This window comes from Semicossyphus pulcher, unplaced genomic scaffold (genome assembly GCF_022749685.1).
Source record: "Semicossyphus pulcher isolate SPU_LCO1_2020_fin unplaced genomic scaffold, fSemPul1.0.p SCAF_22, whole genome shotgun sequence".
NCBI lineage: Eukaryota > Metazoa > Chordata > Actinopteri > Labriformes > Labridae > Semicossyphus > Semicossyphus pulcher.
The window spans coordinates 6,162,634-6,185,486 of record NW_027211696.1 but is presented as its reverse complement, the minus strand read 5'-3'; the positions used below and the strand labels follow the sequence as shown (position 1 = coordinate 6,185,486).

The following is a 22,853-nucleotide window of genomic DNA, read 5'->3' as shown; positions in this document are numbered from 1 at the left end:
ACTCTTAATATGAAGCTACAGCCAGCTGCTAGTTAGCGTAGCTTAGCATAAGGCTGGAAACGGGAAGCAACAGGTAGATTGTCTCTCGTGGACAGAGCAGAGAGGTGCTGACAGTTGTATTTTTGTCATCTTTGGACTGTACATTGCTATTCCCCTTCTTTTCAGTCTTTAGGTTTAGCTAAGCTAACTGTGTCATGGCTCCAGCTTCATATGTATTTTAATGAAAAATCGGAGACTGATATCAATTTTGTTAAGTTTATTTTATTTGTCCAAGCAAGGAAGTCCAGACATCCTTCTTGCTGGATATTTTTTCATCTCCTCCTGGATGATAGAGAGGTTTCTCCAAGCCACATGAGATATATAAACCTCTCTATGACCTCCTACTAGTTGAACGTGCCCTGAAAACCCTTCATAGAGATCATCCAGGAGGCTATACCACAACTGTCCAGTCCAAAGCCCACGTTCCTGCTGATGCTGCGTTTATCTACATTTAGATCCTCCCTTTTACTCTCTCTTATGATCAGGACCCTGGTGGATTGCGGCCCCCACATTAGGAGTCAATTGTTGCTTCCAGTGAAAATGTTTAAATGATTAAATATTAATTATAAAGCGCAAATAAAAAATTAGCCTCAAGGACCGATACAATTTTTACAGCATATGACACTTTTTTGACCCTTAGTTTGGGTAAGGAAATGCTGCTCAAACATCAGGGAGTAAACATGCCAGCATCCTTAGGAGAGTCAACAGAGGAGGGCTCGCTTTTCAAGGACAGAAGGACATAGATAATGTATGTACAGAATACACTAAAGTAAACGATATGGAAAGACAGGATCGTGTATTGTCTCAATTCTCTCAGTAAGGAAAGAAAGAAGTGTATTTCCTAAAACCCAAACTATTCCCTTAATTTGATCTAGCAGCCATCCCCATATAGGCAGGTATAGAAGTTATTGGTCGTCATATTTTTACTGGAACATTTCCAAGAAATGCTCAATTGGATTTTAGAATCATTCAAGAAGATTACCCAATAAATTGGATTTCTTTGTCCGTGTTGAATTGCCTCTGTATCCTTTGTAGGCATTAAATCGTTATCTAATCCATATTGTTGTCAAAGAAGTGGAGAAAGTGTTTTGTAGAAAGGCTTTAAACTGTGTTTTACTGTTCTAATCACTCCTGCTCTCTTTGTCTCTGCTCCTTATCTCACTGCAGGCGGTCTTTTCATTGACAATCCCTTCTACCAGCCACGGACCATCGCTCCTTTCATCATCCATCTGGGCCCGCAGGATCTCTTCTCTGACTTCTAGGAGCAGCAGGCTGTTGGATACGCTCTTCACTCTTACCTGTCTGTGAACGCAGGACACCTGATTTCCTGTCCGTCTGAGGCGGGCTGCCTTTCTATCCAGGTGACGGACTCGCAGATCCGCAACTGTTTCGGTTTGATCAGTCCGCTGGAAAATCGCTCTGCCAGGTAGAAACTGTCTGACCTGCTGACTGAGAGGCTCCACGCTCCCCTCTCTCTCTCTCTCTCTCTCCTTCTCTCTGTTTTGTTTTGCTCTCGGCCCAGATCGTCCCTTCAGAGAGTAACTTTACACGAAGCAATACTGGGATCTTACGAGAAACGCTCAGCAGCGCGAGGCTGTGTTTTTTCTTATAGCAATACACCTGAACTCCTCTCTTCGAACTACTTGAGAAGACGTGAATGTCCGATGGAGTTTGACCCCATGCAGCATTGCAATAGCTCATTTTCGATTGTATATTCATTGTATGTGTGTGTACGTGTGGCTATAACATGACTATATACACATATATGTATGGTGTATGTTTCTATAACGCTGTGTTGACAATTATATTACTATATGATGTATTTATGTAAATATTCTATAAAATATAACTATTGTTGGTATAAATTATTTTAGAATTATAAAGTGAAATGTAACTGTTATATCACAGTTTAGCTTTCTTCCAATTTTATATACACTGAGCAATTGAAGCTAGTCCTAGGAGATGCAATATTATCTTTGGTATTCCTATTAACCTGTGCTGTTAGAATAATAATGCTTCCTTCTTTCCTTTCCTTCCTTCCTTCTAACTTCTCCTCTCTCTTTGATGTCTCTCTGAGCCTTTCTGAGCACGCTCTCTGCTGCCCGAGGTTTGTTTACATGGCCCGGACCAGACGTGCTCTCTACTGAACATAACCCAATCCGACACACACACACACACACACTTTTCCTGTCAGAAAGCACATTTTCTATAGTCTCACTGCTGGCAGGGAATACTGTTGTTACAAATACAGTACTGTATGTGTATAATATGTGTATACTCTGATGTACGCACTCCTTTCTCCGCCATCACTCACACACTCCGAACAATCGTCCGCTCTGTCCCGCTCGCCTAAGGGACCAAAAGCACAGCTCACCCGCACCCATTTACTACTCCTCCTTTCTGCGCACACACCCTTCCCTCCTCCCTCCCGGTGCAATTCTCCACCGTATGGACGCGAAGGTGCAGAATCGGCATTGTAAAAGGGCGCTGCCATGGCACAAAATATTGATATCTCCTGCATGCATGCAGCAAGAACTTAGGGTTGATTTAGTGAGATGTTTTGAGGCGTTGATTGTGGTTTTACCATCAACAGTCTTTTGCAGGTCGACTGAGGCCAACAGATTTACGCTTCAGGGAGGAAACCTGGGTGGATTTGAAGTTTTAGCTACATTTAAACCAGCAAATATGACCGATTAGTGCAGATCAATGCAATTAAAACAGTTCCAGCGAGTTCAGCACAGTGAGGTTTAAGCTACAGAGCTTGTATTTCGAATACGACAGCACTGGTGTATAGTTTAAGGTGTCGGTATTCGGAGAGAAAAAGTTGGATATGCACCTATCCAAAGTTTTGGCAACTGTGGCAACCTGTTGAGACACCTGTCAATCAAGCAAACTTATCTGGAAGAGTCAATGTCGACTTTGCCAGGAGGAAGCCAGAATTAGCTTTAGCGATGGATACTTAAAGCGACAGACGTATACTGGCTGTGTTTTGAGACAGAAGTTGGGTCTGTTTTCTGAAAGTTTCAAGCCTCTTCACACGTTTAGCATGACTGCGTTAGCCTCAGTTGTTCACCTGCTGTTGATCTGCTCGAGAAAGATGAGCATAAGAGGTAACAGATCATCTTAAAATACAGCTATATTTCTTGGTATTGGTAATGTTGTGGGTCTTACCCTGCTATAGCATATATTAAACGTACATAGATAGTAATAAGACGAAGAGGAGAGATAGTCCTTCATGCATTCTGGCTCTTATTTCTGGGATCCGGGCGCCATCCCAGACATATTTCTCGCTCACGTAAACGTCCGCGTTGCCTCACGCTCGTCCTCACTTGTTTTTTTTTATTTTCTGCCTTTGATAGAGACGAGATGTCAGACAGCGGAGGCAGAATCAAACAGACTGTGCATCAAAAGGCTTTGATTCTCCTCACGCTCGCCTTGATCTGGGCACCGGCTTGATCTCGCGTGTTTGTGCCTGCTTTGATTCAACAAAACCCACGTCGAGGCTGCACCGAGGCCCCAAAGCCAATTTTTCGAAACAATAAGTGGAATTAGAGACGGATTTTTTTTGACACCAGCGAGCCGACGGTGAAGGATATTATTCAGATTTTCTGAAGATGGAGAAGAACTTGTTATGATTGTGGAATTGGAGGTAAAGTGAAGGATGATGAGTACTTATTTTCTAGATGTGCTTTCTATCTTAGGACAGTGACACTAACAAGATCCATGATCTATACCGCTTATCCTGCCCGGGGTCGTCGCGGGGCCTGGACTGATCACCTGTCAATCACAAAGCTGACACACAGAGACAGACGACCTTTCACGCTCACACTCACTCCTACAGGCAACTGACCTAATCAGCATGCCTTGGGACTGTGGGAGGAAGTCGGAGTACCCAGAGGGAGCCCACGCATGCTCACAGACAAGACCCCTACGTCTGAACCGGGATCCAAGAGGTGTCCACATCCATGTCCTTCACAGTGCCCAGAGAAAATGTGTCCATAAAATCCATAACATGCAGCCAAAGCTCCATTTTTAACTGGTCTGTAATGACACCCAGGCTCCTTGATCAATATTTACATATGAGAACAATATCATGCTGGTGTTTACAGGAGGAAATAAAATGCCAGTATCGTCTTTCTCACTAAAACGTCTTTCAGAAAGTAGCCTCTGCTTCTCTATACGAGCTTATTAACATATTTATTGACTGTGGATCTTCGCATTGCGCGTCTGTTGTTGCAGAACAGTTAGTCCAAGTTTTCGACGCCGCCTCTGAAAGCGTTGACATTCTTGCCCCGGCTTCTCGTCCTCCTGTGGAATTCACACGGAGGTGAATAACTCGGAGCTTGACCATGTGGAAACAGAGCTTCTCTATCTGCTGAGGATTTCTCCTAATTTCCCCTCTGCCCTCTTCCCGTCTCTCTCTCCCCGCCTCCGTCCTCTCTGTCCAGATGGCCCGCATTAATAAGGCAGACAGTCATACCTCAGTGAGCAACCTTTTCATTTCCCCTTTCGACTAAACAGACACGCAGGAGGAGTCACCCCGACTGCTGACCCCGTCCTCTCGCTCTGCTGGCTGGATGACCGCGCTAAAAGGGAAGGGTGGTAGAGGGAGAGCTCGGGGAAACACAGCCGGTCTGAAACTAGTGCAGGCCGGTGTGGTGGATCGGTACAGGGTGGGGAGTTGTTGTCGCCTACTCGCAGAGGTCAGATATGCATGATTTACAGTGTAATGTGAGAAAAGATAACATGATGTTTCAGCCCCATGTTTCTTAGAAATGTAACAAATTCTAAAAGATCGATCAGTCTGAGGCCCTTACTGTCCTTCCTGATCAGCTCACTGTCAGAGACTCTGAGCTGCGGTGCTCGCGTGCTGTCGTTCCACACGCGCATACTGGTGCTGATCGTTTACCTTCTTCCTCCCGCCGCAACCAATAACTGTATATATAAAGATGGAAGACGTGTCTCCATCTCATTGTATGAAATTGAAGCCATAATAGCCCCCACGATAGGCGCTGCCATCTTGCGATGGTGATGTCATTTTGGAGCCAGAGACTGCACAGTAGAGATCAGCAGGTGGAGCCGCTGTAGCCACTTCTGCTAACCAAAACACAGAATTAAATTGCCGAAAAAAACAGCAGAACAGCTTCTTGGTGTTGGTCTGAGGTTAACATACACAGATATGTAAACTTCACTGACTAGTGATTGTTTTAGTTACATCTCCTCTCACCGTTCCTCCTCTACTCTGCTAATCTGGAACAGATCGGCTGCAGGAGCCATATTTGTCAACAGAGCTGTCAATCATCATTTTGACAGCATCAAATAACTAATTAAAACTAAACTTGTCAGAAAAATTGACATAAATCAGCATGATAAGAACTAACTATAATGACAGAAACCATGTTTGAAAATATTTAGTTGACAGGTATTTTGAATTTATAGTTTGACTAATGTCCCATTTGTTAACATGGAGGAGGCGGGCTTTAGGACGTATACTGCAGGGAGTCAGCAGGGGGCGATAGAGAGGTATTGGCTTCACTTTCAGGGAGCTGTCATGTCGCCCATCTTTTTAATATACAGCCATATATACATATTCCAGCCTTTTTACCGTCTTTCTCAGACATAAGTTCAGCTTTACTTTTTCTTTCACTCTTGGGGCCAACAGAGAAATGTCTCTCTGCTCTGCAAACTTGACACCTGACAGAATTCAGGTCCTCTTGTTTTCTCTGTGCCGCCACAGCGACCAGTAAATGTGACATGTGGCGTTCTCATTTTATTTCAGTTTCTGGTCATTTATTGCACATTGGATTTTAAGTAGGCAAACGATAGGCATATGATATTAAAAATAAATGAATAAATAAGTGATGATGACAGTCGCAGGGTCCACCCAGCGGTTGGCATCACATAACCGCAGTATTGCGGTCATTACCCTCACAGCCTTAGTCTGAGGTTTTATTGTGGAAAGATGCTGCAAGTATCCACATTATGTGTTGTCTAAGTTCTTTGTTGGGATTATTGCAAGCTCATTTCTTGTTCTTTTAAAGTAGGATATAATACAGAGGAAGTGTGAGAGTTAAAGAGGAAAAGGAAACTAATGCTGCTCCTTTGACAGTCATTTAAAAAAGCTTTATTCGGCATCTCCCGGCTGTGTTTCTCATTCTGTTGCAACATCAGGAAGATGACAATCCCAGCTGTGCTCCACTTTGAAATATAGACATTAACTTTCCCCCCTAAAGAAACCTGCTCACAGTCGCCATGTGTAGTCGTACACCTTTATTCGACAGGACAGTGGGGGATGATATGCACCAAATGATAGGAAGACTGGGAGTCAAACCTGCGATCAGTGCGTCGTGAACATTGGGCGCCCACTCCACCAGCTGAGCTAAACCAGCACCCCAACAGTAGCCATGTTTTAAGGCTTGGACAGGAATAACTCTTGTGCTGTACTCGAATCCCGTTGAGTTTTCTGATTGATGTTCTTCCTGGAACGCTGTCGCCAGAAATCTCTCACTTAGAACCCTATGAAACAGGAAGCAGCGGCAGCCATTGCTTTCACAACACCCGCCCCCTCCCTGCACAAACAATGCCTCTCCGTCCAACCGACACCTGTACATCTAAGAAGCACAAAACACCCACACATCGTTCTCAGGGCCACCTGACACACACTCACATGTATGCAAATAGACAAACTCTCTCTCTCTCACACACAAAAGCAAATATATAAGAATATATGTAAATACTTCAGCAAGCACATATAGACAGCATGACGTTCTTTGCTCTGTGGTTTGTATATTACACAGAAGATTGTACTGTATGTCGTGAGGGTCACACAAGCGTTTCAGGCCTTGTTTGAACTCTAGGATTTGAGCCATGAATAGAATGCGAGCCCCTCTCCGTCTCCGTTATGTCGGTGCTTTTTAATGAGCTGTCTGTAGCAGTGTACATAAAGGGTTTAACTTTTTACTTTGCTGTTTGGAGAACAGCAGTTATCTGGGAACAACTCGAGCTTTGCTGGTCGGGAGAAACGGAAGGACGAGCGCCGTCATCAAAAAGACTTTTTTTGGCAACAAATGCGGAAGCTTTGCACGATTCAGATGCTGCAATATGTTCAGTAGTTTAAGGGGTCTGAGTGCTTTCGTTGCCAGTTATAGTCAGGGTTTTTTTTGGACTCCCTGTTTGGGTTCGTTTGACTGCGGCACCGCTTTATCCGCCTGCCAGGTCAAAGGTCAAAAAGGGAAGAGAATAAAGCGGAGCTGCTTTTGGGAGACGGGTTCTGGTTCGTTTATGCGATGGGATTTATCCAAAGACTCTGAAGCCTTTGTTGCACAAATCTGATGATCCGGCCGGTCTCAGAAGTGAGAAAGCATACGGCATGTGATCTGATATTCAGCGTCTAGACGGTTATGAAATGTCAGGTATAAAAAAAAAAGAAGTAAATCCACCCAGCCTCTGAAGGAAAAACTGTCTTTCTCTTTCTTGCGTTAGCACAGAAAGTTTGGTTTACCATCTGGGAATGTTGAAGCGGAGTTGTAGAATGAGCCGGAAAGTCCATCCGCGAGCAGAAATAGATCCAGGATCACGTTTCGACTGCCGAGGCAAAGTTAACCTGACTAACTGCTGAGCAGATCAGTTTCTCCGTGTGTGTGTGCATGTGTGCGCGTGTGTGTGTGTCGAAAGGTGGGGAATGTGTGTGTTCGTCTGGCAAGCACACAAACCGGAGGGATTGGGAAGCTCTTACACACCCACATGCACACACACAAACACACACACACACACACACACACACACACAATACGAGCATGTTGTTGCATTCTTCCCGGTCACGGTCCACTGATTGTTTCAGTCAAATATCCTCCTGATAATCGATCAAAGCATTTTGGTTGGAATGTACACTGTTGTTCTAGTGATTGTAGAGTAGAATGTATTTACTCATAGAGAGAGTAAACTTGCTTTTTTGTAGAGAAGCATATATACAGAATATATATGGAGACATACATATATATACATCTATATATCTTTTGAGCTACTTGTGTGTGAGAGTTGTTTTGGGCGCATCCACCATTTAAGAAAACCTACTTTCTCCCCTTTTTCAACTTTAATTTATGATGTGTCGACAGACGTAGCGTTTTATGAGTGACGAGTGTTTACTTTCTCCTGTAAATATGATTTTTTTATTTTATTTTTGACAAAAAGGGGATTAAAAGAAACTGTTTTATGATGCTGCCGATGAAATATGAAGTCTGTCCACAGGATCTGACATCATCAAAGTTGCGTGAAATGTGACGATGGCAGGGCGGGAGGCTCACAGGTCGAGGCCAACGGCGACATATATAAGGGGTCATCTGAAGCGGCTGTATTGATCGTTTTGATTAGTAGCAACCTTCACGGCGGTGATGATCTGTGGTTGTCATGTTTTCGACATAATCTATGCTTGATGAATAAATCAAAGAAAGTGCTGAATCTCTACATATGGGTATCTTTTTTTATTGATCTCTGAAAAACTGACTGACTTTGTGTAAATGAATGCATGGTGAGCAAAGGGTTAAGGATGCTGCAAGAAATCACAGACTTAATAAAGCACAGAAAAAGGTTTCACTATAATACACATCATGCAAACCATTCCAGTTTGGAGGTACTGCACATTAGATTTACAACAAGAACAGACAGTTTTATTTTGGTTTATAACAAGAATAATAATAATAAACTTTAGCACTTTTCTTAACAATGGTACAACGTGCTTGAAAGATAAAAGGAAAGCAGATAAAAACAACAGAAAAAAGACAAATAAAAATACAGGAGTAAAAGTCCAATACAGCATTTAACATCACTGAGGCACGAGAGTAAATAATCTAAACTGTTGGGGTGATTGGATCGTAGTGGAACATATAGCTGTGTGTCGTCTACATATGAATAATGAGAGATACCATGGTTCTGGGAGATCTGGCTGAGTGGTAGCATGTAAATGGAGAACAACAAGAGGGCCCAGAATAGATCCTTGAGGTACTCCACAGTTAAAATCAAAAACAGATGAATTGGTACATTTTGTTTTGTGAGTTAAGTACAGAGTAAAAAGTATAAATTACATAATCAAAATTAACCATAGTGATAGAAAATAAAGGTTACAGCTTGTGTAAGGCACAGGACAAATGAGATGAGATAATCCTTTATTGATCCCCAGAGGGGAAATTCTAGTGTTGCAGCAACATAAAGACAAAATAGCAAGTAGTAAATACAAATAAAAATAAGAATAGACAAAATCAATCAAATAAAATAAGTTTTTTATATAACTATATAACTATATAACAGTTTATATAACTGGTATACATGTAGGAGTTAGTGACAAGTTAAAGTGACAGTTGTGGGATAAAGTGATATGGTAGGATTAATAGCAGCAAGATTTAACAGTATGAAATAATACAATATTATATGAGGTATAAGATATAGTATAACATAAATCAGGAATAAATTATAGTCTAGTATTTAGAATACTAATAGAGTAATAATAATATATAATATAGAAAGAGTACAGCAGTAAAAACTGAATATCAAACATAGTATGGTATACGGTATGGTATATTACAGTGTGTACATAATGTATGATATGGAATAGTAAAAATGTGATTATAAAAATAAATTTGCAATGATATAATTTAATATAGTATAATATAATATAAAGTATGTGGTATCAATAATAATAATAATAATACACTGATCAGCCATAACAGTTCCCCTTTTGCAGCCAAAACAGCCCTGACCCGTCAAGGTCTTCCCCAGGTAAGCAACGCACATGATGTAAAAGGAAACATGATGCATCAGACCAGCTCACCTTCTTCCATTGCTCCGTGGTCCAGTTCTGATCATCCTTACGCTTGCCCATTTTTCCTGCTTCCAACACATCAACTTAGAGGCCAAATGTTCACTTGCTGCCTAACATATCCCACCCAGTGACAGGTGCCATTGTAATAAGATGTTCTTCACTCGACCTGTCAGGGGTCATAATGTTATGGCTGATCCATGTAATATATAGTACAGCAATAATGACAGAATATCAGCTGATATATGTTGTGTAATGAATAAATAAATAGTTTAAATAGGACAGAGAGTAAACAGCAACTCTGTGAGGTTGCTCTGTGACATATAATGCTAATGTGCAGATGTTCATTATTAGCATGTTCACCATTTAGCTTGTTAGCATGCTTACATTTGATTAGCGGTACTTAACACAAAGTGCAGCTGAGGCTGACGTGAATGTAATCAATTTAGCAGAAATGTAAGTCCTAAACATAAAACATTTTGACCTTAAAATAGCACAAAATGTAACAAGTCAGTCACATCCTGAGGGGGAAAAGAATAAAATGTCATGGCAATTCATCCAAAAGATGACATCGCAGCGTGGACCAAAGTGGTAGAGCAATAGAGGCGTTAAACTCCCAACAGTCACTGCTAGCATGAATATTAAAGAGTGTATGGAATTATTTTAATGCAAGAATAATAAATTAATTTGTCTAAGAACTGACGTCTTCGTTAGAAACACAATCCAAGAACTTTTGAAACCTGCCATTAATAAACGTACTTTGTAAAGGTAACAGCAGGTAATGATTGATTTAATAGAACACACAAAGTATCTGCTCAGGCCTCTATTAGTGAGCCGTTTTATTTTGGCTGCACCGTTTCAAAGTGTCATTTTGAGCACAATATTTTGGTTTCCTCTGACACATTAATTAATCACACATTAGTATAGTTCCACCTGAAAATGGGCCCACATTCCGACACCTAATAGTGATAACGCTCGTGTCATTAAGTCAAACTATAATCACACAGTCGAGGTTATGGGCGATTATTGTCGAGTTTTTCTAAGAAGACTTTCTGCACATGGCAGTTTGGCAATGCGAGCTGTCAATCATATTCAAAGCAGCTCTGCTGACGGCTGAGTCTGAGTATCCAGTGACATCAGCAGTCAACACCAGCAGCACACAGCCAGCGCTGCCAATCATCCTACAAAGCAATGAATGTGTTTGTGCTAAGAAAAAGAAGTGAAAAACACAAGTGCATTTGTCTGAGGAAAAGCAACAAGACAAAGAGGAGGAGGATTAAACTCTCCAGATGACAGTTATCCTGACAAATTAAACCCTGCTGAGCACATTCTCACTTTTTTACTCCATAAATTTATATTAAAACCAAACTTTTTATAGTCTCATTTTTCCTAAAATGTGACAAAAATGAGGGCAGTGTGGATAGAAGTGTCTTTATTTAAATTCCAACACCCATCAACATGATGAATCCTAAATGCAACAGTTCTCTCGAGTTAAATGCTTTTTTTTTTTACACAACAATAAGAGCTTTCAGAGCTCAGAACGAGTCCACTGGAGGAGGATAATTTCTCATTCTGTCTGTCGAATCTGTAGAAATCTGCCGATGATGAGAAATAAACAGAGCCTGCTCAGCAGAGGCAGAAATGTCAGAACACAGTTTGATGGTAAAGCTTGGCTGTCTGCCTCTTCTCGCATCCCCTGATCTCGCAGTTATGTACACACTAATCTGGAAAACTAATAAGACACATTATCCCAGAGGCATCTCTATGCATGGTCCAGATTCATACACCGAGGGGTAATAAATGACCTTGGACGGCTGACAGCTTCTCAGGATGACTGGTGTTATATTTCGGCTGGTAACAGGAAGCTGTGATATGCTCACAAATCAAAGTAATTTGACAGGACTGAGTCCTTTCCTCCTGACGCTGGACATCGGTATCTGTTTATAGAGAACAACATTGCTGGTGAGGATTTAACAACGCCTATAACCAAGCTAATCCATGTCAATAATAACTTTATTTGGACACATGCTTTGGGCTTGTACGTTCACCAACTTAGTAATAGATCAGTTTTGGCAACAATCTGCCACGAGGTATTAGTGTCAGGAGAAAACTGTCTTGAACTAATCTGAGAGCATTTCAAAGGAGTACAACATCAGTATGCCTGTAGGTGGGTCATTTCAACATATAGACCCAGGGAAACATTCATTGCACATTTGACCACAGAAAACAGAAACCCTCTGAAAGCTGTTTATATCACATTTAAGTTCATAGTTTCCTTTTTGTTTTGTTTGCATCATCTGCATTTTTGTGCTAACACCTGAACATGTTAAAGGCAGGCATGTATGTCACACAGAAACGAAACTAAAGAGGACCGAATATAGAGCCCTGGGGGATCCCAGAGGGAGTCAGACAGGTAGTCCTCCCTTTTTGTTGTAGTACCCTGAAATTACATTTCACACAGGGGGGCTGCTTTATCTGAGTCAAAGGCGGACAACATAGAAAGTTGAACTTCAACATTAAGAGAACAAATGAACTTGAATGGCTAAAGGCGCCTTGTGGATTAAATGAACACATGTAACGCTGTGGAGCAAAAATTTCAGGTGAGTCCTGTGTTTTGTGTTTTTTAGGTTTTTTGTTGAATTTTATTTTATTTGAAGAAACACTGAAGCTTTTTTTCTACAACAAAACTTCCCAAGGCACCTTGAAGAACACAACCAATTTGTTTCAAATGAATCATAATATTCAGCTTCAGGGGATAATATGCTTAAGTCAGTGCTGACCTTGTCTTGCTCCTCTTCACTCTACGCAGTTTGACATATTTGCAAAACAGGCCGCTCTTCTTCTCTTTTCCACAACAAATTTAAACCCATGCTGATTATGTTTTTTATCAGGCGGCCTGGAGTGTTTAAAGCCAAGATAATTAATTTTTAACCGTACAAATTCCTGACCGCTGTAACACTTCTTTGCACCCTGCTTTTGACATGTTTATGACCTTAAACACTGTTAGCTGGAAAACGACCTCACTGATGTAAATTAAGTTTGGTGGAAGAAAATGGATATTAAACATATTCAGCTGGCATCATTAGGACAGAAAACTGGTGTTTATCAAATATGAAGTTTTTTATGAAAAAAAAGTATTCTGTCCATGATGATTAATATTCACATAATTCAAAGTTTTATATGTCCAAGTTTCTGTAACTTTGATTATTATATATCAACTTATTCTAATGTAATCCTGTAATATAATAAAATGTGAAGTTAAATCGATGCTGTTTATGTGCATTAACCCTACCGAGGATGATGGGTGTCATAAAAATCCAAACTTACACATTCTTATAACAGGACGTTCTTGTTATTTTTCCCAACACTTAAAAACCTTGACTGTGGTAATCAAATGTCATGGATTAAGAAAATTATATATTTCTTTTCCCTAGAAAACCTTCCGGCATATTTCCCCATTAAGAAAGAAATGAGAGAAAGTAATTGGACACAGATGAGAAGTGTGAATTATTTACTCAGAGAAACATCTTTTCTGAACAGGTGGAGGCTCTACTTTGTCCACACTCCTCTCCTGAACAAATAAGATAACAGCTATGAAACTAACGAGATTCAACACTCAGGATTTCTCCTTTAATGGCAGCTCTAAGTATAAAAATATGAGTATCACACAGTCCTCCAAAAGTGAGTAAAAAAGGCTTTATTATCCTCTTCTGTTAAACTGTCAATACCACAGTGATAGCAATTAAAGTACATATGATATTAATATTAATATTAATATTAATATACTTCTATACATATTAATTACTAATAAAAGTAAAATATGTAGACTAAGCATTCATTTTTTGATTTGCAACTCATCCAGGTTTAAACCTAGTGGCAATGTCCGGGGCTGAAAAATGAAGCCAACACGAAAGCGCCAAAAACTGCAGTTCCTCAAGTGGCCACTTGAGGCAGGTTAGAAAAGCAAGTCAGTCCCCTTTAGGTCCCATATTAAAATGCACAACTTCACAGCACAACTTGTTTTCTATAGCTTACTTCCCCAACTGTACAGGGATTTATTTCATATAACATACCAATCTAAATTATATTAAGGCTTAAAGTTATGCATCATGCACGTGGTCGCTAAGAGTAACAGTGGAGTGCTGCTAGCTCTCTGAAAGGTCTCACCTCAGCTAATTCAGCTAATTTAATTGCCTTTTGAAGATTATTTCATACCACCCTGAGACAATAGATATGGCTTGCTGTGCAGTTTATTGTACTAACAGACCGTCCAAAAAGTCTGTGCTCCTGTTTTACTCAGTGAGTAAAAAATATAGTATTATTTTATGTATGCACCAAATAGGTTACTGTGCTAATCGTACCTAGCTTGCTAGCTGGTAAGTTAAGTTTTTGGTAAGTTAAGTTTCTGTTATAGCCTTCATTGCTTATTTGTGGCGGCAATGCATTGGACTCAGGATCATTGGTGGCCCTTCCCCACCTAGATAACAACAGACAGTAGTGAGGAGAAGCGCGGTTCATTTTTAGCTCTGTTCATGTCTTTCACATACGGCTAGCTCTCACACCCGAGATGCTATGTTCCGCACAGCTAGCTTAGCTTGTTTAGTCTTATTAGTAAACAAATCCAGTCAGCAACCACCACAAACTGTATCTCATTCCTACAGTGGTAATCTAACTCATAAGCTAGCTAATGAATTAGCCAAGGGCCAAGACTGTTAGCTTTGATATCTTAGCGTTAGCCAACGCCTCACTCCTCTCCAGCACCACCCACTCGTCCAAACATGGCGACTCCTGGCTCAGAAAGAACAAAATTGCAAGTCTGCAAATCACTGGGTGACATCACAGTGGCTACATCCATTTTTACACTGTATGTCTATATTTAAAACTTGGCTAAATAAATAAATAAATAAAATTAATTTAGCTTTTGATTTATTTAGACAGTTAAACCCTCATACTTGGAAAGGATCTCTTTAGTATGTAAAGTAGGGATCCTTTAATATGTACATATAAAGTCTGCCTTCTGTTTGTGTTAAGTTACATTTCTCATGTTAAACTTGCCAAAGTTGCCGTCAGCTAAAGCAGCATGAGTGGAGTTGAGGAGATCAGGTGACAGCGAGGTCAGGAGGTTGGTGGGAGGCTCGGGGGTTCAAATAGCTCCACACTGCCCCTCACACACCGAGTTTCATCCCTGTCTCACAAATCACCAACCACAGAGCCGGGCGGGAACCGAAGACGCCCGTCCCATCAGCATTCCTCTTTTGCATTTTTCTCTGTTGCTGCCTTGCTGGTTGTATTTTTAGCTCTGTAACACAGGACGGGTAGAGGAGGAGGGAGGGGAAGGTGTCAGGCTGATTGCATAATGCTGACGCTTGTTACCTCCAGCCGCTGCAGGTACCGGGTTTCCAACTCGTCATGCCTGCTGCTTTGCAATCTGCAGCCGCGGCGGCACATGCAGAGCCAAAATCCCCACAGCCGTCATCACTCAAGGTGATAATTTGATGGGCCTGCACAAACTTATAAACACTGCAAAATGATCTATGTGAGACCCCCAGCACAATCAGAGCGCACTATATATTATACACTCAGGCCAGGGTAGAAAATAGCTCCTCCCTGACACAGATAACAGTGCAGCCATATGTTATGGATGCTCTCCGAGGGAGAAGATAGAACCAGAGCCAAAGTAAGTAAAAGCTATGAAGAGATTTCCACCCAGCTCGAGGGAAATGGCTCGTTCAATTGGCTGACAGATAGAAGCTGTTTTCATGAGGCATAATTAGCAAGAAGAAAATGGGTTTATTTTCATGTTCAAAACTCCCTCAGATGTCCAGAGAAGTGTTCCCGAGAGGTGAGCGAGAGAAGTCTCATTATTACAACAGCACAGGCGGCTTTTATCTCCTTCTCCTTTTCAGCAGCAATACGAAACGTTAGCGAGGAAACGGAAGAGAAGGCGACATGTTTGTATTTTTTTTAAAGCTGGCTTTGAAGTGAGGAGACAGATAAAGATGCAAAACACCAACAGATAAATAACTATAAATACCTCTCTAAGATTTCAGGTGACATGTTGAGATGGGTAAAGAGCTTGTCTTGTTAAAAGTGATTTATGGGAGGTGAAAATAATACAATAATATTTTTTTGATTCCCAAAAAGGTGATATTTTGTCCTATTTTTAAACTAACCAGGAGGTTTATTCAGTTTAGGTCACAATCCCTTCATATCTCCAAGTGAATGCCGTTCATCCACCTGCCTACTCCCTTACATCCTGCTGCTCCAGGTGTTCCTACAGAGCTGTCTCTGATCATCTTTAACGGTCATCTTGTTCTCACTCTGATTTGAAGTTATAGTGGATCAAATTTAACAAATACTATTACTATAGTCGACTATAGACCGGCCATACTTTTTTGGTGCCCACTTTAGACTGTATAAAAACATGGAGGACATGTCAGCTCCTTAAAAGTGAAGCTGAAACATATTAGCCTATTTCATTATAGACAATTTCAAACAGGTTCAATTCTTTAAAGCACAAGCGTCACAAACTCCTCAGTGATGGTTACAGATGCATCCACACGGTGAATAAATATTCTTAATAGAGAGGCAATTAACAAGTTCATAGTGTAACTTCCTGCTGAGGGAGATACCGGTAGTTTAAAGTGCCATCTTTAATTAATTTTCATATCATAGAAACTGCTTACTCCGGTAATTACACATAACAACTGGATGCAAATATGTGTGTGTTCAATTAAAAAAAAATTTTTTTTCACCATGTCCCCCTAAACATCTCGCAGGCCTGATGAGACCTCCTGGGCGGGCTGTATCTTTGACACCCCTGCTTTAGAGGCTGCCTGGGAGTGAACATGTTTCGTATTTGAGATCTTTTGATCCCCTGTTCGGGCTCGCGGGGGGGCTGGAGCCGATCCCAGCTGTCATTGGACGAGAGGCGGGGTTGGAGGAAGCTGTGGAGGAGCCGGAGGGAACCCACGCATGTACGGGGAGAACATGCAAACTCCACACAGAGAGGACCACTTTGTCCGAACTGGGATTCGAATCAGGAAACTTCTAGATGTGAGGCCTGTTTAAAAACTGAAAGCACTGTTTCGCTCATGGTTCTACAAGTATTGTATCATACTGTCATCACTGTATTTACATGCTGGGAATCAATTATCAAGTGAACCAGGTTGACATCTTAAAGTGTCTGCTTTTGTTCAACCAGCCGTCCAAATTAAATCAGCCTGCAGGGATATAAAACAAAGCAGCCTCAGAGAGAGAAGCTTCCACTGAAGCGTGAATACGAGACCTGACCTGAGCTGTCTGACGGTTTGATTTTCATTTATCCAAGAAGCAGAAAGTAAATGAATAAATAAGAGCGAGGCGGAGGTATTCTCTTGTGTTGATATCTTTATATTGAAATTCATGAAGTATACACAATGCATCCTACACTATTACAATTCCCACACGTTGATAATGTTTTTCTCATTGGATGATAAAGCTACGTTTTGGCATTTAATAAACCAAACAGCAGTCTGACTGAGAAGCTTGGAGCAAAAAAATAAACATTAAGAACATAAAACATGGTCGTGGATTAAACTGTAGCACGGCAGCAGGTAGGTAGGTACGAGTAGGCAACATTAGTTATAGTTACAGAGTAGAAAATCATAAACAAAAAAATCAGGTCTTCATGTTTGTTATGTACAACCCAGTGCCTTTAGAGGAGTGGCCTGTTGACCTTGTCGAAACCTTTCCTCTGACATCGCAAGTAGAGTCCAGCCAATCAGATTCAACCTTCAAGTTTGATGCAATTTACAGCAACTGTTTGTTTCAGGCTGAAAGAATAGATTCTCTTTCAGTCTGATATGATTTATGAACTGGAATATAGTTGAACCCCCTTTCTGCTCTGCTAAATATGAATACACACACAAGCACTTGTTTTTAACCCCCCGATCCCCTCTGGACTGATTTACAACGCTTACAAGTTTGACCCCTGCTGTGACCTCTGGCGACATCACTCAAACTCAGTGTAACTCCTGTGATATTGATCCACACTTCAGGTGCAGGGTTACACTTCTGACAGCTGACTCAGTGGTTTATGGGTGGGACTTTTCTGGCCCTACTTTAATATTTAACTCCTGAATGCTGTGAGGCATGAATTTACCAGGGTGTTGTGAGGAGTTTTGCTCCATGCTGGTCGTATGAAGTTGATCTATTCCTTCAGATTTTTCAGAAGCTGGTGTTTATATTCCCCCTCATCTTTAATGAGCTCTACTATAGTCCGTGTGATATAGGAGTAAACACACGTTTCTGTCATGTTGCTGGATCCATCTTGAGATGATGTCATCGCAGCCAGGAAGTCATGCACACGGACAGCAAGAGTACTTTTGTGCTCTGAGGCAGTCCGCTGACATTAAAGGACCCTAGTTTAAGCCAAGGAAAATAGTTATAAAATATAGTGTCTGTTATAAAAACAGGAACTATAATTCAACCTGTTTTGGCTTTCACTTGTCTGGCCCGCCTTCATCTTCTTGCCTCAACTCAAGCAAAGATTCACAACGCCATCTTCCCTGATCTGGGTCTTACTGTCCTTCCCATAATCTGTGCAAAAGAAGTACCTACCATAATGGTGATTTGCTAACTACGTTTTTCTGCATTTTAGCCGTCGCCATCTTGTTTTTTTTTTGCCATCTGTATTTGGACAAAAGGGTGGCTACTTATTAGTTAGTATCTAAAGGATCTATCCTGGTCGTTGTTGTAGCCTCCAGTCAAACACAGGTAGCCACGCCCTAAAATATCATTAATTTGTTCTAAATGTGACCAAAATGTACTTCATAAACATCATGTGGTTTTAAATAAGACTTGAAACTAGAGGTTGAGACCGTTAACCCCTTAAGAGAATGCTAACTAAGCTAGCAAATCATGTGGAAAATAGGCTTATTTTCTTATAAACTTCCAGACAACAGGACATATTTTTGCAACCAGTGCAGACGCCCCCTGCTGGCCATCAGAATAATACAGGTTTAAAGCACCTCTGCACTGGAGCTAAGTGGCTATGTCTTCTTTTATACAGTCTATGGGCCTTCTTGTTCCTTTTTCAGGCCGTTACTATCTGACCTTTGACCTCTCTCAAAGACAAGTCATGTTTATTTTACTCCCATTTCCTCTTTAACACCATGTGGTTTTGAATACGACTTGAAACTAGAGGTGAGACCGTTACCTCTTCAGGAGAATGTTAACTAAGGTAATAAATCAACTGGCAACCAGTGCAGACGCCCCCTGCTGGCCATAATAATAATAATGCAGGTTTAAAGCACCTCTGCACTGGAGCTAAGTGGCTACGTCCAGTTATTTTATACAGTCTATGGGCCTTCCTGTTTTGCAGGCTGTTACTATCTGACCTCTGACCTCTCTCACTATAAAGGCATGTTTATTTCACTCCCATTTCCTCTTTATGCTGCACGAAGATGACCTTCCTCGGCTAGCACCTATAACAAACAAACCTGTCTGCATTGTCGGAGGACATTGAAGGCCCCCTTTAACGTGCAGGTGTTCCTAATAAAGTGGCCACTCTGTGTTTGTCCTGTATCTACCTGTAATATAAAACAAACAGAGTAGTTAAGTGTTCGTGTGTGTGCGTACAGGTAAAAAGGATCCCAAAAGTCTGACTGGAGCGTGGAAAGCAAACACAACACGGCCTACCACCCTGCTCAGCAAAGTATCAAACATGACACTGCCAGAGGTCAAAGGTCAAAGATCACAGAGAAGCCGGCGCCAGGAGAGAGGGTCGGGTTTTTAAAGGTGCGTTCAAGTACAGCCGTAATGCTGCTTTTGTGTGTGTGTGTTCTGTTCATGGTTTTTAACATAGTTGCACCACTCTGGGGTTCGCCAGTGTCCTCCTAACATACACACACATACTGTTTAACACATGCAGAGGTTTGTGTGCTTTGGAGTTGTTTAGTTTCTTTGTGCTGCGACGTCCAAACCAAACAAACCTCCGACACGTTTTATGTCTGAATTTTTGAAAATCAACACGTGTAATGCTTCTCCGTCTTCTCCTCACTGTGAATGATATTTTCATATCTGTATCGACCTTTAGATCAAGGCTTTGTCAGCAAACTCTTCTTTAGCATCATTCATATACACATTTGAACATTAAAGGAGACAACCAGGAAGAGAATCATCCCTTACATGCATGCACACACTCAGAACCTTAGTGCTTTTTCTTTCCCTTGGACTTCCACGCGCTCGCTCCCTCTTTCCTTTATACACACACGTCTTTAACGTTACTTCAGTCGATTATTTATGCATTCACACGTTTTTCTCACACTCACATGAACACCTCACAGTCGACACAAAACAAAAAAACATGCACACACGTATCCTCTTTACATAAGCACATTCATGTACATACATAGAAAAAAGGAAAAAGGTTTTAACGTAAATTAGAAAAAGCTCAGTTTTTAAAAGGCGTCTATTAGCTCTCGTACCTAAACGAACATTTTACAGGGACTGGTTGGTTTTTCTGCCAGTAGTTTAGAGGGCAGCGCGCAGAACGGTAAGGAAGGACGGAGTGTTTTCTTCTCTATCCCGTCAGGACAGAAACAGTTCAGATGTCCTACCTTCCTTCTGCGGGGCTTTAATATCAGCAGTACAAAGACAAAGATAAATGAAGCTTTTCTTTCTGTGACCGGTGGAAGCACATTGTTTCTCTGGGGAAAGTGGTACCGTTGTACTTCCACCGTGTGTTTCTTCAACCCCTTCTCATCAGCACATTTGGCTGTAGTCATTCGGGTTGAAGAGGAGACGAAATAAAAGGACTGATTAGATCAGGAGGGAAGGGAAGCGGGGAACATGAAGAGACACAGTCTGTAGTTATGGTCATCCTGGGATTTAACGGTCAGTGTTCGAGTTAAAGTTATGGCCCGTTGGGGTTAAGTTAGACGTCCACAGACGCTCCAGACGAGGTGTTATCAGGTTAGGTGGTCTCCTTGCCCTGGGTCCCGGTGACGGTCTTGATGGAGCTGAGCGTTCGGTTGAACCAGGTCTTCTTGGCGGCCTGCACCTCGTTGAGGGCCAGACCCAGGTGGTGCTCCAGGTCCTGGAGAAAGAACACACTGGTTTTTAGTACGCGCCTCTGTGTACAAATATTTTACCTGCTCCCCACTTTCATATGACGCTCTTTTGCAATTCTATTAGACCTTAATATAGTTTCACACACTGCAATATCATCCATCATTTAGTAATTGAGTCAGGCTCACCAATAGAGCTCCCAATTGATTTCATTAACAGCTACATCCCTGCTGTGATTTGTGGAGCCTCAGTTTCAGCTGCACTTATTTCCAAAGGTGCTTCTTAAAGGTTGATAAACTCAAGAGACTATGATGTCCTTTTAAACTGCTTTAGACACATGGAGCCGAGTGCACCAGCTGGTCGTACGCCTGGGTGTAACGTTACGTCTGGCCTAGTGCACCGTGGTAGCCACCAGTTAGACTTAAGCCCAGTTTGTGTTGCACCCGGGAGCGGGCAGGTGTTAAGAAAGTCAGACTTAAATACAGGATGATGAATTAAACGGCATTAAAACGAGAGCGAGTCATCCGTGATCGGACTAACAAACTGGAAATCTACTCGGAAAGTGAGCTGATTGAAAGGTTTCATTTCGACAGACAAGTCCTGTTTGAAGCTCTCCTCTCAGCTACAGCGTGTGTAGGACACAAACGCGGCGCTGTCCCCGACCTGCAGGTGCTGATTGAGCTCTGATTTTATACGGCCTTTCAAAACACTGTGGGAGGCATGATAAATGTACATCAGACAACATGTTTGTCATTATAGATTGCAGCAGTGATCAATTTCCTTGTTGATAGCTTTTGTTTTTTTGTTTGTGTGTGTTGTTCAGAAACTCTCTGAGTTTCCTCAATTGTATTTTTGTCTTGGTTTTTGTTTTGTGTTACCCAAATCTTCTGTAGAAAATTTGATGGGAGAAGAGAGAAGAAGTGTGTTGCTTGGCAACAGTCTCCGCTTTGTGAGTGTTCACGTGGACGCGCATCACAAGACGGGGCGCAGCTACGACCGGTTTCAGATACACTTGGTGCACTCGGTGTAAACTCGAATCTAGAAGTCGGTCATAGACTGACAGAAAAAACCTGTTTTTTACACCCAGCTGGGACACTCGGCTCATGGACACTAGATATAAAGAAATGGGTGTCTCAAGACATCCCACACCTTGAGGCAAGACTGCCTGGAACCTATTTATTCTCAATTAATATCTCAGGCTGTCAGACCCTTTATAAAGCCAGCACTATGCTCTCAATGAAAACTGACAATGTGTCACTACAACAAAGAGCAGTACAGCAGACTCACTGACACAAAAGGTGTGTTTGTTTATAGGCTTCTGAATCAGCTGGATGACTTGTGATAGGAACAGAACTAGTATGACTTAAGTTGAATCATTCAGTCAACACATCATTGATGATACTGGGAGTTAAAAAACATGACAGTATAATGTTCAGTAAGTAATTTGATCTGGGCAGAAGCTGTGTGTTATCGTACCTGGATTTTGCACTCAGCCTCAACCAGCTGCAGTTTGGTCTGAGCTAGCTCCAGCTCCATCTCCCTCAGCTGGTTCTTCAAACCCTCCTTCTCCTCGTCCGTCTCCTCCGTCCCCCCGGCAGGTGCCGAGGACACCGCCGGCCGCACGCGTCCCTCTTTGTTGAAAAGACTGCTGCACTTCTCACAGCCCTCCACTTTGGACTAGAGAGGGATCAAAGAGAAGAGAGAGAAAAGGTTAGAGGAAACAAAAACAAGGTGATAACAGACGTCTTTAACAGTTGCTTGTGTAGTAAGAATGAATGTTGAGAGTAAAGGCACGATGAAGGAGAGATTCAAGGTCAGATGGAGGACAATTAGATGACCGGGGCTGATGCTGTTACAAACACTTGCATCCAAACTCTTGTTCAGTCAGAGTCAGGAGGAAAAAATTAGATGGAAAGAAACGTACAGGAGCTCAGGAGGTGACAATGAAAGG

At 41.7% G+C, this 22,853-nt stretch overlaps 1 protein-coding gene across 2 annotated transcripts in view; it reads right to left on the bottom strand.

Annotated features, from left to right (window-relative positions):
* Window positions 1-17,229: 17,229 nt before the first annotated feature.
* LOC138601852 (rab GTPase-activating protein 1) overlaps window positions 17,230-22,853 on the bottom strand; it is an 87,583-nt gene continuing 81,959 nt past the window's right edge. For both annotated transcript variants that reach the window (XM_069673118.1, XM_069673119.1), the window contains 2 exons: window positions 22,379-22,579; window positions 17,230-20,930 (listed from right to left, as the gene is read on the bottom strand). In XM_069673118.1, the coding sequence (XP_069529219.1) occupies window positions 20,808-20,930; window positions 22,379-22,579 (324 nt within the window). In that variant the 3' untranslated portion in view covers window positions 17,230-20,807. The remainder of the gene's footprint in view (window positions 20,931-22,378; window positions 22,580-22,853) is intronic.